General features: G+C 44.7%; 1 protein-coding gene across 2 annotated transcripts in view; it reads left to right on the top strand.

The window, feature by feature from the left end:
- The first annotated feature begins 864 nt into the window (after positions 1-864).
- Positions 865-23,281, top strand: part of LOC139380323 (polypeptide N-acetylgalactosaminyltransferase 13) — an 84,852-nt gene continuing 62,435 nt past the window's right edge. The window contains exons 1-2 of one of the 2 annotated variants that reach the window (XM_071122923.1): positions 865-1,357; positions 9,175-9,433. In XM_071122923.1, coding sequence (XP_070979024.1) covers positions 9,292-9,433 — 142 coding nt within the window. In that variant the 5' untranslated portion in view covers positions 865-1,357; positions 9,175-9,291. Of the gene's footprint in view, positions 1,358-9,174; positions 9,434-23,281 lie in introns of those variants that run through there. The other variant, XM_071122922.1, reaches the window with a different exon arrangement.

The following is a 23,281-nucleotide window of genomic DNA, read 5'->3' as shown; positions in this document are numbered from 1 at the left end:
TGGTCTGAACTATTCATATCTTTTAAATTATTATTATGCCCAATGTTTGGACAGAACTATAGCTCAAAGACCTAGCCTACTGTACATTTGTTGTATTGATAAGCATGCCTAACTTTTAAAATACTTCTAAATGTAATGCGTTTCGGAAGCTGAAAGATTACTAAATGTTCCATTATTGGGACAATAGACATGAACATTATTAGGCATATTTTAGGCTACACCTCTGGCCATCCCTGGCTCGCAACTACCGGTAAATCATCAGCAGATGGCAGTGTTTTATACTATTTGATGTAGAAAAGTGACACCACTGTTTGTGAACAGAGCTGTGCCAAGAAAGTCTAGGTTGCAAAGCTGGCATACTCAACACATTATCTGTGTATCAGTTCAGTTTTGTTGTGATCATAATCAATGCCAGAATGAGAAATTATTAATTATTCTGGGTAATATTGGTTTGTAATGTACAAAATGTGTTATATTTATCTAGGTTTAACTGGCATATAATAATTAATATTATTATTCATGTAGGCTATATTGACCCATTACTCAGGAAGCACCAAACTACAGTCACACAATTTCAACCAACGGGTTATAACTATTTATTCATGATTTACACAGCCTACATTTTTACAAATAATTAACTGTGTAAAAACTACAGTACTTACATTCTCATATAGCCAACATATCATTCATATTAAACTCAAAATTAGGAAGGTGTATGTACAGTATTTGCGTATTGTGCGTAGGCTATTTCCCATGTGATGGACACGGAGAAAAATACATTTACCATACGCCCTTGGTGCTATGAGCATGGCTTTATGATCGACAAGACTTACAGCCAACCACGGATGAGAAAATTTACATTTGCCTGTACTGCTTTCACGTTAGATTGTACCAGAACGTATCGCTTGTTCGTCTGCGGTTACCCGGCTATATATGATTATTTCGGAGAATAGGTGTATCCAAAGACATCATTTGCGCTGCATATCAAATAGAATGCAAGGGAACTCGTTTACAATGTATCGGTACGGGTCGGGTCGTGACTACTGCAATGCATTCTGAAGAGGGACCAGGAGAAACGTTAATAGGTATCACGCAATAACGGTTGCCAACCAGCAACATCATAGGGACGTGAAATTATGCTCTTCGTTCATATATAGGTTTCCTGTCTGCGGGACCTTTGGATTGATTCTTTGATGTAAATTGAATAATATCGAAGTAGCCTAATAGGCCGATCATTTCAAGCAATCAAACATTATTTGTGAATTAGGCTATTAGTGTTGTTAACCCAATGCAACATGTTGTTGGCAGTAGAGACTTCCATCATTGCATTTATTGATTCACAGAATACGTATTTTCTGTAAGTATTGAAGTTTTGTTATTTTTACTGTAGCCTACAAAATTACATTTTATGAATGACGTGTTTTCATCTTTCAGCATTCGTTTGGGACAGTGTTCCATTTATATATTAAGTCTAGACTGTCTATTAGATATTACAAGACATGTGGGTATTCTTGTTTGATTGAATACTAATACATATTTGCAACATTTTTTGTAATATTGTTACTAGCATTCCAATTAGAATATCTTAGTCTTGGCAGAGAAAGCAGGCCAAAGTTGTAGCCTATCAACATTTGTTGTAATATTGTTACTAGCATTCCAATTAGAATATCTTAGTCTTGGCAGAGAAAGCAGGCCAAAGTTGTCGCCTGGATATAGGCTACACCTTTACTTCTGCAGCGTTTTGAAGTCAGTAGCCTACTCATCCATCATAATGACTGTTTTATCGTGGAGGTCAGATATCATGGATAAAATGTAGTCATACAATGTGGTAGTATTTTACCTCTAGAGAAATAGGTGTGACTTAGGGTTGGGGTCCATTCGAAGTCAGGCAATTCAAGAAGTGATTTGAATTTTAAATCCCGAAAATTGAAAAATCTTGAACATACAGCGCTTCTCTTTTTGAGCTTATTGAACAGTAATTGAAAGTAGATGGCCTTCAATTATTTAATTGGAATTTCAGTTTACTTCCTGAATAGATTGCCTTGTATTAACATTGAACCAACCCCTTCAGTGAGGCATTGGTAACAGTAAAGGATTTGCAGGACCGGCGCCAGAACGAATCAGTTGGATGGGCATTTGATTTCTATGGGCAGGCATGTATTCTTCAAGTGACCTCTTATGTGTGGCACATTTTTTTTATGGGTGTTATAGTAAAGACTCAAAGCGGCTCTTGAGTTTCAAGTTTGGGGAAGCTTACAATTTATCCTACCATTTATACCTATCTGCATGCCAGTTATGATTATATTCATATGCGCATTTTTGTGGAAAAGTTTAATTTCATTAATAACATTTTCCGTTCTCAAAATCATTGTCACGTGGTGAATCATAAAAATCTGAATTAAAATGATATAAATCTGAAGGTTAAAATTCAACTAATGCAAGAGCACCAGCCTCTACCATATTGATATACCCTGATCCATTGGCGACAAAAGAAATGAGCGCCTGGAACTCAGAGATAGCCTATAGCCCAGGCCAATACAGCAGTAGGCCTATAACTTAGTCAATTAAGTAAAATACACAGGCCTAAAGCAGACAAATAAAAACAGTAGAAAATATCCAGATGAAAATGAAGGTTCTTTCAATCGCATTAATCTCTCTACTCCGCTCTACTCCGCCTGTCTGCCTCCCTTTCTGTCGGTTTTCTTGAGCTAGCGCTATGTGAAGTGCTACATTGTATCAAGCAGCCTATTTTTGTTCCTCAGAGTTTCCCGCGCCAGTGAGCTCGGGACAGACAGCTGTTTTTTTTACAACGTTCCACTGAATATAAAGAGACTTCATTGACTTACTGTGTGAGTTGAAGAAAACAGCCATGAGAAGCAAAGCATATTAGTTATGGACGTGGTGAGTTAATTAAGACAATCAGGAACCAAATCAAAACTCGTAAATTATGGTTATGAATAAACCCTTCAAACAGCATTTCCACTCCGAGAATGAAAATGGTAACATTAAATGACTGTCATTAATACTTGTATTATCATAAATTAGTGGAACCAAATTATGGAGATTAAGGGTACATTTAGTAAGCCTACTGGTGACATATGTAATGGGGGAAATAAACAATCAAGGGGAAAACAATTCACACAATGAATGCTCAAGAATTGGTGGGAGACAGCTGAGCCAATTCTGGAGAGCTGAATGCATGCAATCTGGAGAGAGACAGGCCATATCCTCTTCTTCTTGTCTCAACATTTAAAATTAAATTCAAAGACACATTGTCTTCACACATTAGAGATGCTTTTCACTGACAGCAGCAACTCAATAATCATCTAGCCATATTGCCACGCACACTGCCCAAATTGCATGCTTCCCAAATAGGCATAGACCTATGCACTTATGATTTGAAACAATACATAGCAAAAAAAAACATTTGTATTTAAAAAAAATGTCTCTCCAATTTTGATCTTGCCTCATCGTTGTAACTCTTGTAACTCCCCAAGAGGTGAAGGTCAAGTCAAGCATTCTCTGAAACATAGCCCGGAAGCCAGCCGCACCAATCTGTCGGCGGAAACACCGTTCACCTGACAACTGAGGTCAGCCTGCAGGTGCCCAGCCCACCACAAGGAGTCGCTAGAGCGCAGTTAAGAACACATTTTTATTTTCAATGACGGCCTAGGAACTGCCTGTTCAGGGGCAGAACAATAGATTTGTACCTTGTTAGCTCAGGGATTTGAACTTTCAACCTTCCGGTTGCTGCTCCAACGCTCTAACCACTAGGCTACCCTGCCGCCCAAGGAGTGTGTTCTTGGCTTTCCACCATATCACACCCTGTGGGTTGTCTCTCACTTTATAATGGTCTTAATCAATAGTGATACTATATTTACGTTACACCAGGGTTGACCAACCCTCTTCCATGAGATTTACTGTCCTGTAGGTTTTAAGTCCAACTCTAATAAAGCATAGCCTTCCTTATATGATCATGCTGATCTCGCGAGATTACATACATGTCTTTGGCTACAATTTCAACTGTTTTACTGAGTTACAGTTCATATAAGGAAATCAGTAAATTGAAATAAATAAATTAGGCCCTAATCTATGGATTTCACATGACTGGGCAGGGGGCGCAGCCAAGGGTGGGCCTGGGAGAGCATAGGCCTACCCACTGGGGAGCCAGGCCCACCCCCTGGGGAACCAGGCCCAACAAATCAGAATGAGTTTTTCCCCACAAAAGGGCTTTATTGAAGACATAAATAATCCTCAGTTTCATCATTTGTCCAGGTGGCTGGTCTCAGATGATCCCGCAAGTGATGAAGCCGGATGTGAAGTCCTGGGCTGGCGTGGTTACACGTAACATGGTTACACGTGGCGTGGTTACACATGGGCTAAATGAAAAATTCTCTGAAATGACGTTGGAGGCGGCTTATGGTAGAGAAATTATCAATACATTTTCTGGCAACAGCTCTGGTGGACATCCCTGCAGTCAGCATGCCAATTGCATGCTCCCTCAAAACTTGAGACTTCTATGGTATTGTGTTATGTAACAAAACTGCACATTTCATTAACCCCAGCACCAGCTTTTATTGCACCTTTGTAATGATCATGATATTTAATTAGCTTCTTGATATGCACACCTGTCAGGTGGATGGATTATCTTGGCAAAGGAGAAATGCTCACTTAACACGGATGTAAACACATTTGTGCACAAAATTTGAGAGAAATAAGCTTTTTGTGAGTATTTAAAATTACTGGGATATTTTATTTCAGCTCATGAAACATGGGACCAACCCTTCACATGTTGCATTTATATTTTTGTTCAGTGTATATATACGCTCACCAGATCAGGATGCAATAGAACAGCAAAATATACTGCAATTATTTTTTACCATGCTGCTCACCTCAGTTTAGTCAACAAAACAAAAACAATTACAAATGCACCTGGGGCGACCAGTGGCGCTGTTTCACCTTTCGCCGATCTCAGCTTTAACTAGCTGTTTCGGGTATGTTGGATTAGGGTTTGACTGAACCTACAGGACAGTAAAACTCCAGGATAGGGTTTTGGCAGCCCTGCATACACTAAAGAAGTGTTTCCAATAGATATGACACTAGTGTTCCCTCATGTACTTTAGTAGCACAGCACACCTCTTCCCTTTGTTATTTAAGCTGTCACAGCAACCCATTGGATTGGAGCGATGGACAGATTTAAGAGTATCAGCCCTATAGTCCATCCTGATAATCATTTCCTGTGTCCTGAAGGCCCAATGCTGGATGATTTGTGCTGATTTCTCATATTCTGAAAATTGAGAAAGATTGGGCTCAAAGTGCTCTCTGTCATAATTGCTGACATCAGGTCCCTGTACACGAGAGAAGTTCAGTCTGCTTCTGGATTGTACTCAAGTACTTCCGATAACTGTGTTTGTGATCTAAGAATAAACCAGACAGAAATGGTAGAGAGTATTAGACCTTAATTGACCCTTCGCTAAGCCCCACCCCCCTTGGTTACTGTTGCAACCTCAGACAACAACCTCAGACAACAACAGGAAGCCCAATTCCCCTTTCTAACCACTGGCGAAATCCCCTCAAAATGATCTCAAACTGTGTTTTTAATACACAATGAAATTAAACACAGACTACCCCTGGTATGTTGTGGTGGACTGTCATTACAGTTGCTACACAGAAACCTGGTAAAATGAAGGTTGTAGTGTGGCTAGCCACTGGATGGCTCTGAATACACTGTCAGCATGCAGCCAAAGTTACTAACCACTTTTGGAGCTAAATAGTGCTCTTAAATCATATCCCGATGTTGACAGCAGATTAAGGTTGTTTTCATAACATTCTAACATATATTTAGAAAATTATATTAACTGGCTAGCTAGCGTTAGCAAGATTGGGTGGTCAATAAGACTGAGAACTAGCTAGCTAACTAGCTGAGCTAGCAAACAATGTAACAAAAGTATACTTTTGGATTCTAAAAATACTAAATCAACAGTCTCTGCATTTCAGAAATCACAGTAGCAAGTACCCCTGTTGCACTGTTCAATTATTTAGTCATTTAAACAACTCGCTTTTGGATGAAAACTCTTTGATTTTGTAATGCCTCAGTGGTTTTGATGTGATTCAAACGTAAACTTGCCAGAGGTTTTGGACTTGATGACAGTTGCTATCCATTCAAGATCTGGGATTGGTTGCCCAAACTTCTGGGGCAAAGCGAATTGTCAATTGCCATTGTTTGAGCAGCCTTGCTTGATGAGTAGAAGCCTATGGATACTGTAACTGTCACAGAGCCTGAGCTGTCAACCACATCCGTGGGTAAAGCACCAAAGCTCTGGTGAAGTCAATAATGTTTGATGTTGTTTAGACAAGTGTTTCAGCTGAATTGTGTGCTGTAATGAAGGGCGAGTCTAGAGGCGAAAGAAACGCACGCCTATTTAGGCGAGGTGCTCATTTCAAAAAATGAAAGGAGAGCCGCACACTCTAGTAATGAAGGAGAGACCTTGTTGCAGTGCACTGCTCAACAGACAGGAAATATTAATCTGTGCAGATGGTTGGACTAATGACCCAGCCGCTTCAGAGGGGACTGCTATCGTCACCTCCAGCGTAGTTGGTGGCACCAGACCCTAACATAGCACTCGACAGTACCAAGCAGATGGTCGAGCAGGGACGCAGCAGACATTATCAGATTTTTTGTTAGCAGAAATGACCATCAAATTAAATATGGTGAAGGTAGTGTAAGGTTCCATGCCCAGTGTTACTAGGTGTTGGTGTCTTGGATATCAAGCAGAGTCATGGAGTTTTTGAAATACATGATTAGATTTAGATCTGAATACCTTATCACCAAAATCGATACATGGGTATACATTTGTATGGTTTGGGAAAGTCCTTTGCGACTGATGACAACATTGCACACAAGGGAGTCTTTCTTTTATTGGACTGTCATTCTCAAAGCCTTTTGGGGGTAGTGTCCAACCTTACATAGCCTACACATCTGGTTAAGCTTTGTAGGCCTACTTATGACAGTTCAACCAAAAGTACTTTGACATTTTCGGTAACATACTGTACTTTTGTTTACGGTAACTTAAAGGTAACCTGCTGCCAGTAAGTTCCTGTAAAAACAACATTTTAAAAATTGTATAATGTCGATATGGACACCCTGGCTTGTTTTTGGATGAGGCAACAGTTAGCCCAGGGCAGGCTAGTCATCTACTGTGATGGACATAGACAGAGAGCAGATATGATGCTGGTAGTACAAAGACAACACTACACTGCCCTATGCTGCAGGAGAATGATACGGACATGAGATCAGTCAGATGTTGTGGGGAGGAGCCTAGAAGGGTGTTACAAGAATCACCCATTGGCACGGGGGCCTTGAGCATATTGGAGAATGCGGGTAAACAAAAACGCAATGACACGCACGCACGCACAAACACACATGCAAAAACACACAAACACGCGCATGCTCACACACACACACACAGTCTTGTTTCTGTTTACATGTATTATTTTTGCGTGGTTAGATGATCGAGTTTCTAGAAACTTAATGCACCACAGAACAGTCCAATACTAGATTTTGTGTGTAAGACACAAAATATTTGATAGTCTATTATGTCATTATGGCCTCCTTGCCTCACCAAAATAAAAATGTAAGACTTTGGCATCATAGATATTATTTCTTTACAATAATGCAAATGTTTCAGTCACACAAGCCTTACTGTTCATCATTAAATTGGATTGGAGATTGACATTTTTAGAAGGAAAATATAGCATGCTCTATTTGAGTTGTGATCTAATCAATCACTATCTTGCCAGAGTTGTTGTCAGGTAGCTATGTAATGGTTCATATTACGAGTAATGTCTCCATGTTGTTGTCTTCTGACTGACAGCTGCTTCTTATAGAACGGTCTTTTCCTTTGCCATTTGACATGCACACGGTTTCATACAGGCTGAATTGAATGCAGCTTGTTGCCTCTGACTGTAAGCCTATAATTCCAGTCAGAGAAAGTCATATTCCAGAGGAAATTATGGTGTTTTTCATGTTGAATACTAGTGAGGCATTCAGTTAATTCCATTGAGATTTCTGTTCCCCACAAACATTCTCATTGGACTGAAATCTATCTGCCTGGTCCAGGCAAAGCAGCCAATAACACCAGAGAGGATAAGCAGACTCTGAGGGAGGAATTAGCTTGCTGCTTTCCTCTGAACTGGAAAAATACTAAGTCATCGTCAACAGCTATGTTCCATGCAAAATGTACAGGTAACTTCCCAAATAATGTAAACACTTGTGTAAATGAGGGATACAAAGTATATTGAAAGCAGTTGCTTCCCGTCACGGCTGCTCCTTCTCCCTCCTCTAAGGCACTCAGGCTGTCACCATCGTTACGCGCACCTGCGCCTGATCAGACTCACCTGGACTCCATCACCTCCCTGATTACCTTCCCGATATATGTCACTCCCTTTGGTACCTTCCCCAGGCATTATTGTTTCTGTTTCCTGTCTGCGTTTCTTGTTTTGTTCATTAAATTATGCACTCCCTGAACTTGCTACCCAGCGCACTCGTTACACTTCCACACAGGTGTGGCTCCTGAGATAATTAAGCAATTAACATCCCATCAGGCTTAGGGTCATGTATAAAAATGCTGGTCAGGCCATTATTTTGGCTACCATGGCTATGCCCCCATAGGATAACAATGCCCCCATCCACAGGGCACGAGTAGTCACTAAATGGTTTGATGAGCAAACGATGTAAACCATATGCCCTGGCTGTCTCAGTCACCAGATCTCAGTCCAACTGAACATTTATGGGAGATTCTGGAGCGGTGCCTGAGACAGCATTTTCTACAACCGACAAAACACCAAATGATGGAATTTCTCTGGAAGAATGGCGTTACATCCCTCCAATAGAGTTCCAGCCACTTGTAGAATCTATGCCAAGGTGCACTGAAGCTGTTCTGGCTCAACACCCTATTAAAACACGCTGTTGGAGTTTCCTTTATTTTGGCAGTTAACTGTACATCTTCAAAGGAAGTAAGCGGTGGAATCACTAAATTCAACAAGTCTTGTTCACTTCAGTGTCATTGTCCCAATGTTCAATATTAACATTCCATAAGTGAAGTTTACTTTTGTACGGTTGTTAAAGTTCTCTATCTAACCATGTTGTTTGGTTTTGCTCTCATCTCTATGTAGCGGGATGCTGTCCCTGTGTGCCCCACGCTCAATCTCCCCTCCGCTGGTTTGAGTTCCTGCTCTCTGTCAGGGGCCCGCCTGCTGATTCCTCCCCGACACCACGTCACGTAGAGGGCGATGCGGCGGTTTGTCTACTGTAAGGTGGTGCTGACCACTTCGCTGGTCTGGGTGCTGGTGGATGTCTTCCTGTTGCTCTACTTCAGTGAATGTAACAAATGTGACGACAGGAAGGATCGCTCAATGCTGCCTGCTCTGAGAGGTGAGCCCTTGAATTGAATAAACTTTATTAATACCACAGGGGGAAATTGGATTTGTCACCAGCAAGACACAACAACAACAATGCATACTTCAGACACAAACAGACAGAGCACTGATGTCTGGTGAAACAAGCACAACTCATAACTTCTATAGAAGCCAATGGATTCAATAGAATAGACTTTCCTCTGTAGATATGGGTTGGTTGCCCTGCGAAGCAGTCACCATGACAGATTTGCCAACTCCACACGGTAGTCCAATACAAATGAACACTATTCTTGTGTTATTACATTGCTATTACATTTGGGGAATGTTTGGAGAACAAATACCACAGTAAACTTCAAAGAAAAGCAACAGAGTTACTGGTTGAATCTCAGACTGAGTGCAGAATTAAGATAACCATGGTTTTCACTCTCAAGGAAAAAAAGGTAAGTCTCAAATCACTGGTTCAGGGCCGTTTCTAGCATTTTTTTTAGCTCATTTCTTGCAGTTCTATACATTTTGCCATGGGATGGTTTGAAAATGTTGCAGTTTAATGCTGATTTCCTGCAGTTCTACACATTTTGACATGGGATGGAGTGGAATTTTTTCAGTTCTAAAGTAAATGTTCTGCCATTCTACACATTTTGCCATGACTTATGCCATGTTCCTATGATATTTGAGTGAGAGTAACTAACAAAATCATTGGGGGCCCCCTGGCTGTCAGGGCCCTTGGGCAGGTGCCTTGCATGTAATTTGGGCCATGATTATTACAAGGTTTAGATAGTAGGGTAGACTAACTTATAAAATGTTAGCTGACATGGACTAATTGAGTGACTGTCAATACCTGACATAACAAGAGGGAAACTGATGAAGCGCTACCAAATTTTGAAATTGCTCGTTGTGTATTCCACTATCCTCGCTAACAGTAAGTTGAGGCCCTTACTTCCTGGTTGGGGGTCCCTAGTGGCAGCGGTGCCCTAAGTGTATATTTATGTCACTTGTGCCTAGAAACAGCACTGCCCTAGTTAATCAACCTTATCCACAGGAGTGTCCTTTCCTTCTTTGGCCCAGCATTTCCTTACATGCCCTTTCCAATAAGCAAGTTTACAAATGGCCCGCTAAGCTGCTTTCAAAGGTTAGAATGGGGAGAGAAACTCCAGAAAGAAGCTAAAAATCTATGTGGCCTTCTGGATTCCAGACTAATTTCCATCACAACAGTTACATACGATTTACTTATGCTCTTAGTTTAATTTAAATGGTGTTAGCCGATTTGATACATGTGCTCGGCAATGAGTTATTTTCAGACTCTAAATATATCAGTGTAAGCTTTTGGGGGAATGGATGGCTTTGTCCTTTGGCAGTCTGTCACCCATTCTCTGATTTACTGTTGCTTTAAGAGTCTGCTTTAAGAGTCTCCAATGAACATCGTCAAATTGATTTGGTTGGCTAATGGTTTTTGATCCTTGTATCACAATGTTAATTTTTATTTAGCTTAGGCCTTTTTTGCCATTCTTAAAGGGATAGTTCACCAACATGTAATTTTATAATTTGATTGAATCCCTTTAACCCAGTACACTTATGACTAGTAGATTGAAATACTACAGTTTATGTGTAGTATTGTATATTTGATATTCCCTCGTTATGTTGAGATCACAACTTATTTATCTCATGATCACGACATAACAAAAGTTGCTTTGTCGTTATCACAAGATAATTATTTCATGATCATGACACAACAAAAGTTGTTCCCTTTCAGTCAGTCAACTTTAGTACAACATACAATGGGGAGTCGCACTCTTGCGACTTTGGTTGAAAGATCTACCATCATGCCTGACATGGCCAATGAAATCCGCACCTCGCTGGAAGCCCCGCCTTCCACAGTTGATAAGCTCTGATTAATTCCTTCAATTATTCCGCTCTTCCCCTCAGCGTGAACAGGAGTGATTCACGCTACTAAAACAAACAATTGGAAGACGAGACTGTCTTAGGTTGTGCCATAGTGGTAGAGCGTGCTCACCCTCTGTACTGTACCTCTGTGATAAAAGTTGGACTTGTTCTCATACATTTTCTAATCACAAACAATTATTTATTCTTCAATTTGCTGTTGCAATGAGTAAGATGTCTAAGAAAACGACCAATACGACAATGGCTAAGCCGGGTTCGGGGTCGAGATCATGCCCCCAGTCATCGGTTGTCGTGGCATTTACCACGGACTCCAAGTCAAAGTAAAATGAACAGATGCGGTGGTTGCCTGGGTGTGGGGTATGCGGTAGCTGCCTGGGCGTGGGGTATGCGGTGACTGCCTGGGCGTGGGGTATGCAGTGACTGCCTGGGCGTGGGTTATGCGGTAGCTGCCTGGGCGTGGGGTATGCGGTGGCTGCCTGGGCGTGGGGTATGCGGTGGCTGCCTGGCTCCTGTGCACTCTGTCGCCAGTTACGGGAGGCTACTCGAGGTGCACAGGGTTTGCGTGCACCTTCGATGAAAAATCAGCCCCCCCGAGCACTTGGCTGGAGTAACCCCCAGAGCGAGGGTCCTTGGCACGGGTCTGAATGACCAGTGCTCCCCTCCGCAAAAACAGTACTGTGACAACAGTGCCTCCACGTTTGTTAAACAGGGTACTACATCAGCCATTGCCAGAGCCCCCTGTGCCCGTAAAGGAGGGGGGCTTCATGCAGGCTATATAGTTACCCTCGTTCCAGTGTTCACAGGGTTCAAGGAGTTCAATCTCCCCAGGGTGAGCGTAACAAGTTGGGTCACTGTCCACAAGCGGGTGCACCTCCCGCATTAGTGTCTCATTACTGGGATTCATTGCTGATTCCTGCCTTTACCTCACTAGTCCCTATGTGATACAGGTTATGGACGATTAGTTGTTGGAAGCGGAGTCGAGGGAACGAGCAGGGTTAGACATCATCACGCTATTATCCTACATGTAGTCTCTCTGGTTCATATGAGCACCCAAATGAGCTGTCTGTCTCCAGCCTAACACTTTTCATTCCTAGGAATAAGATACAATTTCAAAGAGATGGGGTCCATTTTTCAGAGCTGTCTGTCCCATTCGCAGCTAGGTTACAAGGTGCTTTATCGCCAGTACCTATGTACAGGTCGGCAGGGTAACCCCCATGTTAAAAATAAATTCCCTGGCTCGCAGTTGGCGTTCCAATTCATCCCAAAGGTGTTCGATGGGGTTGAGGTCAAGGCTCTGTGCAGGCCAGTCAAGTTCTTTCACACCAATCTTGACAAACCATTTCTGTATGGACCTCACTTTGTGCATGGGGGCATTGTCATGCTGAAACAGGAAAGGGCCTTCCCCAAAAGGTTACCACAAAGTTGGAAGCACAGAATCATCTAGAATGTCATTGTATTTACTGGAACTAAGGGGCCTTGCCTTAACCATGAAAAACAGCCCCAGACCATTATTCCTCCTCCACCAAACTTTACAGTTGGCATTATGCATTCGGGCAGGTAGCGTTCCCCTGGCATCCGCCAAACCCAGATTCGTCAGTCGGACTGTCAGATGGTGAAGCATAATTCATCAATCCAGAGTACGCGTATCCACTGCTCCAGAGTCCAATGGCGACGAGCTTTACACCACTCCAGCCGACGCATGGCATTGCCCATGGTGATCTTTGGCTTGTGTGCGGCTGCTCGGCCATGGAAACCCATTTCATGAAGCTCCCGATGAACAGTTATTGTGCTGATGTTGCTTCCAAAGGCAGTTTGGAACTCAGTAGTGAGTGTTGCAACCTGAGGACACTTGGCGGTCCCGTTCTGTGAGCTTGTGTGGCCTACCACTTTGCGGATGAGCTGTTCTTGCTCCCAGATGCTTCCACTTCACAAGTTGACAGTTGACCAGGGCAGCTCTAGCATGGCAGACATTTTTCAAACTGAGTTGTTGGAAAGTTGGCATCCTATGACGGTGCCACAAGAAGCAGGCAATCTGAGTGGTCCCTATGTCAAAGTCTTGTCATTGTTGATCAAACCTACTACTGTTGTGTCGTCTGCAAACTTGATGATTGAGTTGGAGGTGTGCATGGCCACGAAGTCATGGGTGAACAGGGAGTACAGGAGAGGGCTCAGCACTCACCCTTATGGGGCCCCAGTGTTGAGGATCAGCAAAGTTGAGAGGTTGTTTCCTACCTTCACCACCTGGGGGCGGGCCCATCAGGAAGTCCAGGACCCAATCGCACAGGGCGGGGTTGAGACCCAGGGCCTCAAGCTTAATGATGAGTTTGGAGATTGCATTGTCTGCATCGTCTGTGGACCTATTGGGGCGGTATGCAAATTGCAGTGGGTCTAGGGTGACATGTAAGGTGGTGATATGATCCTTGATTAGTCTCTCAAAGCACTTCATGATGACAGAAGTGAGTGCTACGGGGCGATAGTCATTCACACCAGTTACTTTTGCCTTCTTGGGTACAGGAACAATGGTGGCCATCTTGAAGCATGTGGGGACAACAGACTGGGATAGAGAGAGATTGAATATGTCTGTAAACACACCAGCCAGCTGGTCTGCGCATGCTCTAAGGACGTGGCTAGGATGCTGTCTGGGCTGGCAGCCTTGCGAGGGTTAACACGTTTATATGTCTTACTCACGTTGGCGCCACTGAGAAGGGAGACCTTGGTAGCATCGGTGGCACTGTATTATCCTCAAAGCAGGCAAAGAAGATGTTTAGTTTGTCTGGAAGCAAGATTTCGGTGTCCGTGATGTGGCTGGTTTTCTTTTTGTAGTCCGTGATTGCCTGTAGACCCTGCCACATACGTCTCGTGTCTGAGCCGTTGAATTGCGACTCCACTTTGTCCCTATACTGACATTTCACTTGTTTGATTGCCTTGCGGAGGGAATAACTACACTGTTTGTATTCGCCCGTATTCCCAGTCATCTTTCCATGGTTAAATGCGTTGGTTAGCACTTTCAGTTTTGCGCGAATGCCACCATCTATCCACAGTTTCTGGTTATTTATTTAACCTTTATTTAACTAGGCAAGTCAGTTAAGAACAAATTCTTATTTACAATGACGGCCTACCCCGGTCAAACCCGGACAACGATGAGCCAATTGTGCGCCACCCTATGGGACTCCCAATCACAGCTGGATGTGATGCAGCCTGTATTCGAACCAGGGACTGCAGTGACACCTCTTGCACTGAGATGCAGTGTCTTAGACTGCTGCTCCACTCGGGAACCCTAGGGTGGTATTAATAGTCACAGTGTGAACAACATCTCCTATGCACTTCCTTATAAACTCACTCACTGAATCAGCGTATAAATCTATATTATTCTCTGAGGTTACCCGGAACATGTCCCAGTCCGCATGATCAAAACAATCTTGAAGCATGGATTCCGATTGGTCAGACCAGCGTTGAACGGTCCTTGTCATGGGTACATCCTGTTTGAGTTTCTGCCTATAGGAGGGGAGAAGCAAAATGGAGTCCTGGTCAGATTTGCCGAACGTAGGGTGAGGGAGGGCCTTGTATGCATCTCGGAAGTTAGAGTAGCAATGATCCAGTGCTTTGTCAGCCCGAGTACTACAATCGATATGCTGATAGAATTTAGGTAGCCTTGTTCTCAAATTTGCTTTGTTAACCTGTTGCGTCGACCAAACCCGGATCCGGGATTCTATTTACAGACCTAAGCTCATTACCATAACGCAACGTTAACTATTCATGAAAATCGCAAATGAAATGAAATAAATATGCCATCTCTCAAGCTTAGCCTTTTGTAAACAACACTATCATCTCAGATTTTCAAAATATGCTTCTCAACCATAGGAAAACAATAATTTGTGTAAAAGTGGCTAGCTAGCGTAGCATTTAGCGTTAGCATTAGCGTTAGCATCCAGCACGCAAGATTTCAACAAAAACATAAAAGCCTTCAAATAAAATCATTTACCTTTGAAGAACTTCGGATGTTTTCAATGAGGAGACTCTCAGTTAGATAGCAGATGCTCAGTTTTTCCAAAAAAGATTCTTTGTGAATTCGAAATAGCTCCGTTTTCTACATCACATTTGGCTACCAAAAAAAAAACGAAAATTCAGTCCTCAAAACGCGAACTTTTTTCCAAATTAACTCCATAATATCGACTGAAAACATGGCAAACGTTGTTTAGAATCAATCCTCAAGGTGTTTTTCACATATCTCTTCAATGATATATCGTTCGTGGAAGCATGGTTTCTCCCCTCAATCAAATGGAAAAGTACAAGCAGCTGGCGTTTGCGCACCGAATTCCACGCAGGACACCAGGCGGACACTTGGAAAATGTAGTCTCTTATGGTCAATCTTCCAATGATATGCCTACAAATACGTCACAATGCTGCTAACACCTTGGGGAAACGACAGAAAGTGTAGGCTCATTCCTTGCGCAATCACAGCCATATAAGGAGACAATGGAAAACAGAGCTTCAGAGATTCTGCTCATTTCCTGCTTGACGCATCATCTTGGTTTCGCCTGTAGAATGAGTTACAGACAATATCTTTGCAGATTCTGAAACTTCAGAGTGTTTTCTTTCAAAAACTGTCAAGAATATGCATAGTCGAGCATCTTTTCGTGACAAAATATCGCGCTTAAAACGGGAACGTTTTTTATCCAAAAATGAAATAGCGCCCCTAGAGATCCAACAGGTTAAAATCCCCAGCTACAATAAATGCAGCCCCGGATATATGGTTTCAAGTTTGCATAGAGAAGTGGAGTTCCTTGAGGGCGGTCGTCGTGTCGGCTTGGGGGGGATATACGGCTTGGGGGAGATAATAAGGACGGCATTTGATTGTGAGGTATTCTAGGTCCACTGAACAGGACTTGAGTTCCTGTATGTTGTTACAATTACACCATGAGTCATTAATCATGAAAAATACACCCCCACCCTTCTTCCCTGAGAGATGTTTATTCCCGTTGGTGTGACACACAAAGAATCTCAGTGGCTGTACCAACTGCGACAGCATTTTCCCAGAGAGCCATGCTTCCGTGAAACAGAGTATGTTACAATCCCGGATGTCTGTCTGTAAAGCAACCCTCACCCTAATTTCGTCTACCTTGTTATCTAGAGACTGGACATTACGAGTAAAATACTCGGAAGTGGTGGGTGGTGTGCGCGTCTCTGAAGTCTGACCAGAAGGCCGCTCCGTCTACCTCTCCTGTGGCGACATTGTTTTGGTTCAGCCTCTGGAAACAGTTCAAATGCCTTGGGTGGTTCAAACAAAGGATCCACGTTGGGAAAGTCGTATTCCTGGTCGTAGTGCTGGTAAGTTGACGTCTCTCTGATATCCAATAGTTCTTCCTAGCTGTATGTAATAACACTTAAGATTTTCTGGGCTAACAATGTAAAAATTAATATATAAAAAAAAAAATACTGCATAGTTTCCTAAGGACTAGAAGCGAGGCGACCCTCTCTGTCGGTGCCATCTTGCTCCAGACTTCATAAAAAACAAGAAAAAGAGCTGTCTGACTCCATCTCAGTGCATTCTGTTTCTGGGTCTCGAGCTAGACTCAAATCAACTCACTCGCATAGCACGCTTTTCTATCCCCACGGAGCGTGTTTGGGTTCCGGCTCTGCTTAGACAAATTTTGTCTGGGTCACAAAGTGTGTTTTTGCCAGTGCCTATTCCTACTGGGGATGATGGCTTCTGTGATGGAAGTTGTTCCTGTGGGGCTATTGTTGATACGGCCTTTCCAGCGCTGAGTGGTAGCCGTTTACCTGAACGCATCTCACAGCCTAAGCCGGTTGCTTCGGGTGTCCCTGTTAAGGCTACGGGCCATGGCCGTCTGCTATTGTTAGGGGGCACCCATGGAATGAGTTGTATCCCGCAAAGTGATCACGACAGCCACATCCCCCCATGGGTGGGGTGCGCTGTACGAAGGCACCTCGATTCGGGAGTATGAACACTGGTGCGGCGCTCACTGAATGTCAATTACCAGGAGTATCTGGCGCTCAGGCGCTTCCCCCTGTTTTTTTTGGGGTCGGCTTGTGCTGTTAATGTTAGTGAAATGTAGTAAATTAATAAATTGGGTACATTTCTTTAAATTGACAATTCTGTGAACTGTCTTGTGCATGTTTTAAATGAACACATGTTAGCAAAGGTGTCAGTTAGGCCAGCAGCATACCACCCTGCATCCCACTGCTGGCTTGCTTCTGAAGCTAAACTGGTCCTGGTTGGTCCCGGGATGGGAGACCAGATGCTGCTGGAAGTAGTGTTGGAGGATCAGTAGGAGGCACTCTTTCCTCCAGGACATTTCCCTGTGTAGGGTGCTGTCTTTTGGATGGGATGTTAAATGGGTGTCCTGACTCTCTGTAGTCACTAAAGAGCCCATGGCACTTATTGTAAGAGTAGGGGTGTTAACCCTGGTGTCCTGGCTAAATTCCCAATCTGGCCCTCATACCATTACGGTCACCTAATCATCCCCAGTTTACAATGGGCTCATTCATCTCCTCTCCCCTTTAATTATTCCCCAGGTTGTTGCTGTAAATGAGAACGTGGTCTCAGTCGACTTACCTGGTAAAATAAGGGTTAAATGAAATAAAAAATGGCTTGCAGGGATTAGTAGCCTTGCATTATGTCTACTTTGATGCTAATTAGCATTTTCGAATCAGAGTAAATAGAGCCGAATATATTGATAAAAGTCACCTTTTCCGAGAGAGATTTACATCGTCACGCCAGATTAAGTCTACACGAACCACAGACCTTATTTGAAGTGTTTCTAAAATCCGCTATGTGAAAAATAAATGGTGGGAAAAGGATTGGAACCATTTCCCTGTTTGATCGCTAGGTTTGCTTTGCCTGGTTCACCAACTACTTTGCAGACAGAGTTCAGTGTGTCAAATCGGAGGGCATGTTGTCCGGTCCTCTGGCAGTCTCTATGGGGGTGCCACAGGGTTAAATTCTCGGGACGACTATTTTCTCTTTATATATCAATGATGTTGCTCTTGCTGCGGGCGATTCCCTGATCCACCTCTACGCAGACGACACCATTCTGTATACTTCTGGCCCTTCCTTGAACACTGTGCTATCTAAACTCCAAACGAGCTTCAATGCCATACAACACTCCTTCCGTGGCCTCCAACTGCTCTTAAACGCTAGTAAAACCAAATGCATGCTTTTCAACCGTTCGCTGTCTGCACCCGCACGCCCGACTAGCATCATCACCCTGGATGGTTCCGACCTAGAATATGTGGACATCTATAAGTACCTAGGTGTCTGGCTAGACTGTAAACTCTCCTTCCAGACTCGTATCAAACATCTCCAAATTAAAATTATATCTAGAGTTGGCTTTCTATTTCGCAACAAAGCCTCCTTCACTCACACCGCCAAACTTACCCTAGTAAAACTGACTATCCTACCGATCCTCGACTTCGGCGATGTCATCTACAAAATAGCTTCCAATACTCTACTCAGCAAACTGGATGCAGTTTATCACTGTGCCATCCGTTTTGTTACTAAAGCACCTTATACCACCCACCACTGCGACCTGTATGCTCAAGTCGGCTGGCCCTCGCTACATATTCGTCGACAGACCCACTGGCTCCAGGTCATCTACAAGTCCATGCTAGGTAAAGCTCCGCCTTATCTCAGTTCACTGGTCACGATGCCAACACCCACCCATAGTACGCGCTCCAGCTGGTGTATCTCACTGATCATCCCTAAAGCCAACACCTCATTTGGCCGCCTTTCCTTCCAGTTCTCTGCTGCCTGTGACTGGAACAAATTGCAAAAATAGTTCAACTTGGAGACTTTTATCTCCCTCACCAACTTTAAACATCTGCTATCTGAGCAGCTAACCAATCGCTGCATACTGTTTTTATTTATTTACTTTTCTGCTCTTTTGCACACCAGTATCTCTAACCTGCACATGACCATCTGATCATTTATCACTCCAGTGTTAATCTGCTAAATTGTAATTATTCGCCTACCTCCTCATGCCTTTTGCACACAATGTACTGTATATAGATTTTTTTTTCTTCTACTGTGCTATTGTCTTGTTTATTGTTTACTCCATGTGTAACTCTGTTGTTGTCTGTTCACACTGCTATGCTTTATCTTGGCCAGATCACAGTTGTAAATGAGAACTTGTTCTCAACTAGCCTACCTGGTTAAATAAAGGTGAAATAAAAAAATAAAATAAATAAAAAGGTTTATGGGTATTATGACACCTCCACTGTGGGGCTCTATTGCTGGGGACCAGTGCGCACATGCTTTCACTTTGGGTAAGCATGTCCCTGGTTGCCTCAACTCCGTGCATATCTTTTATCCAGATGGGACCCTCTCTCTCTGGAGTGGAGGATCTCCCAGGTTTGGGCCATTTTCGTCAGTGCCGACGTTGTAACGGTTTTCTATATGAGAAGGAGAGTCGGACCAAAATGCAGCGTGTAGATTGCGATCCATGTTTTAATAAACAAACGTAAAACACGAATCAATACAAACACTACAAATTAAAGAACGTAATGAACGTAACGAAAACCTAAACAGCCCTATCTGGTGAAAACACATAGACAGGAACAATCACCCACAAACACACAGTGAAACCCAGGCTACCTAAATATGGTTCCCAATCAGAGACAATGACGAACACCTGCCTCTGATTGAGAACCATATCAGGCCGAACATAGAACTGGACAAACTAGACATGTAACATAGAATGCCCACTCAGATCACACCCTGACCAACCAAAACATAGAAACATACAAAGTAAACTATGGTCAGGGTGTGACAGTACCCCCCCCCCCCAAGGTGCGGACTCCGGCCGCAAAACCTGAACCTATAGGGGAGGGTCTGGGTGGGCATCTGTCCGCGGTGGCGGCTCTGGCGCTGGACGTGGACCCCACTCCATAATAGTTTTAGTCCACCTCCTTAGCGTCCCTAGATAGGTTACCCTCCTTAATGACAGCTCGGGACAGAGGTAGCTCGGGACTGATGGGTAGCTCAGCACTGAGAGGAAGCTCAGCACTGAGAGGAAGCTCAGCACTGAGAGGAAGCTCAGCACTGAGAGGAAGCTCAGGCAGGTAGTTGGATCCGGCAGATCCTGGCTGGCTGGCGGTTCTGGCAGATCCTGGCTGACTGGCAGATCTGGCAGAGTCTGGCTGACTGGCAGATCTGGAAGAGTCTGGTCGACTGGCAGATCTGGAAGAGTCTGGTCGACTGGCAGATCTGGAAGAGTCTGGTCGACTGGCAGATCTGGAAGAGTCTGGTCGACTGGCAGATCTGGAAGAGTCTGGTCGACTGGCAGATCTGGCTGCTCCATGCTGACTGGCTGCTCCATGCTGACTGGCAGCTCTGGCTGCTCCATGCTGACTGGCTGCTCCATGCTGACTGGCAGCTCATGCTGCTCCATGCTGACTGGCTGCTCTGGCTGCTCCATGCTGACTGGCTGCTCTGGCTGCTCCATGCTGACTGGCTGCTCCATGCTGACTGGCAGCTCTGGCTGCTCCGTGCTGACTGGGTGCTCTGGCTGCTCCATGCTGACTGGCTGCTCTGGCTGCTCCATGCTGACTGGCTGCTCCATGCTGACTGGCGGCCCTGACTGCTCCATGCTGACTGGCGGCCCTGGCTGCTCCATGCTAACTGGCAGCTCTGGCGGCTCCTTGCAGACTGGCAGCTCTGGCGGCTCCTTGCAAACTGGCAGCTTTGGCGGCATCCTGCAGACAGGCAGCTCTGCCGGCTCCTTGCAGACTGGCAGCTCCTTGCAGACTGGCAGCTCCTTGCAGACTGGCAGCTCCTTGCAGACTGGCAGCTCCTTGCAGACTGGCAGCTCTATGCTAACTGGCAGCTCCTTGCAGACTGGCAGCTCCTTGCAAACTGGCAGCTCCTTGCAAACTGGCAGCTCCTTGCAAACTGGCATCTCCTTGCAAACTGGCAGCTCCTTGCAAACTGGCAGCTCTGAACAGGCGGGAGACTCCGGCAGCGCTGTAGAGAAGGAAGGCTCTAACAGCGCTAAACAGGCGGGAGACTCCGACAGCGCTGGAGAGGAGGAGGGCTCCGACAGCGCTGGACAGGCGAGGCGCACTGTAGGCCTGATGCGTGGTGCTGGCACTGGTGGTACTGGGCCAAGGACACGCACAGGAAGCCTGGTGCGGGGAGCTGCTACCGGAGGGCTGGGGTGTGGAGGTGGTACTGGAAAGACCGGACCGTGCAGGCGCACTGGAGCTCTTGAGCACCGAGCCTGCCCAACCTTACCTGGTTGAATGCTCACGGTCGCCCTGCCAGTGCGGCGAGGTGGAATAGCCCGCACTGGGCTATGCAGGCGAACCGGAGACACTGAGCGCAAGGCTGGTGCCATGTAAGCCGGCCCAAGGAGACGCACTGTGGACCAGCTGCGTAGAGCCGGCTTCATGGCATTAGGCTCGACGCTCAATCTAGCCCGGCCGACACACGGAGCTGGAATATACCGCACCGGGCTATGCACCCGCACTGGAGACACCGTGCGCACCACTGCATAACACGGTGCCTGTCCGGTCTCTCTAGCCCCCCGGTAAGCACAGGGAGTCTGCCCAGGTCTCCTACCTGGCGTAGCCATACTCCCTGTTAGCCCCCCCCCAAGAAATTTTTGGGGCTGCCTCTCAGGCTTCCATCCGCTACGTCGTGCTGCCTCCTCATATCTGCGCCTCTCAGCTTTCGCCGCCTCCAGTTCTTCTTTGGGGCGGCGATATTCTCCTGGCTGAGCCCAGGGTCCTCTTCCTTCAAATTCGTCCTCCCATGTCCATACCTCCTCTTTGGGCTGCTCCTGTTGCCTCTTCTCCTGCTGCACCTTTGGGCGGCTACACTCCCCTGGTTTAGCCCAGGGTCCTCTCCCGTCGAGGATTTCCTCCCATGTCCAGAAATCCTTATTGCGCATCTCCTCGCGCTGCTCCTGCCTGTTGACACGCTGCTTGGTCCTTTTGTGGTGGGTGATTCTGTAACGGTTTTCTATATGACAAGGAGAGTCGGACCAAAATGCAGCGTGTAGATTGCGATCCATGTTTTAATAAACAAACGTAAAACACGAATCAATACAAACACTACAAATTAAAGAACGTAATGAACGTAACGAAAACCTAAACAGCCCTATCTGGTGAAAACACATAGACAGGAACAATCACCCACAAACACACAGTGAAACCCAGGCTACCTAAATATGGTTCCCAATCAGAGACAATGACGAACACCTGCCTCTGATTGAGAACCATATCAGGCCGAACATAGAACTGGACAAACTAGACATGTAACATAGAATGCCCACTCAGATCACACCCTGACCAACCAAAACATAGAAACATACAAAGTAAACTATGGTCAGGGTGTGACAGACGTAGATATTTAGATATTTGATTGGTGATCGAATGTTCGTGGGCAAGGAATAATTAACTACATCATCTCCACCCCTCAGCCAGTATTCTACAAGAGCTCTGACACAAGGGACAACAGACACACCGGTCTCTACATTGCAGATGAGCTGAAGGCAGTCATCAATGACCTTGGACCACAGAAGGTATATACACTGGTGACAGACAATGCTGTGAACATAAAGGCTGCTTGGTCTAAAGTGGAGGAGTCCTACCCGCACATCACACCTATTGGCTGTGCTGCTCATGCATTGAATCTGCTCCTCAAGGACATCATGGCACTGAAAACAATGGATACACTCTACAAGAGAGCCAAGGAAATGGTTAGGTATGTGAAGGGTTATAGCAGCAATCTACCTCACCAAGCAAAGTAAGAAGAATAAGAGCACCACATTGAAGCTGCCCAGCAACACCCGTTGGGGTGGTGTTGTCATCATGTTTGACAGTCTCCCAGAGGGGAAGGAGTCTATCCAAGAAATGGCCATATCACAGTCTGTCGAAATGGACAGCCTCATCAAGAGGATCCTCCTGGATGATGTATTTTGGGAGAGAGTGGTAAGCAGCCTGA

The sequence above is a fragment of the Oncorhynchus clarkii genome, chromosome 22 (genome assembly GCF_045791955.1).
Source record: "Oncorhynchus clarkii lewisi isolate Uvic-CL-2024 chromosome 22, UVic_Ocla_1.0, whole genome shotgun sequence".
In the NCBI taxonomy this organism is placed as follows: Eukaryota; Metazoa; Chordata; class Actinopteri; order Salmoniformes; family Salmonidae; genus Oncorhynchus; species Oncorhynchus clarkii.
The sequence above is the reverse complement of the archived record's forward strand: the minus strand, read 5'-3'. Positions and strand labels throughout refer to the sequence as shown.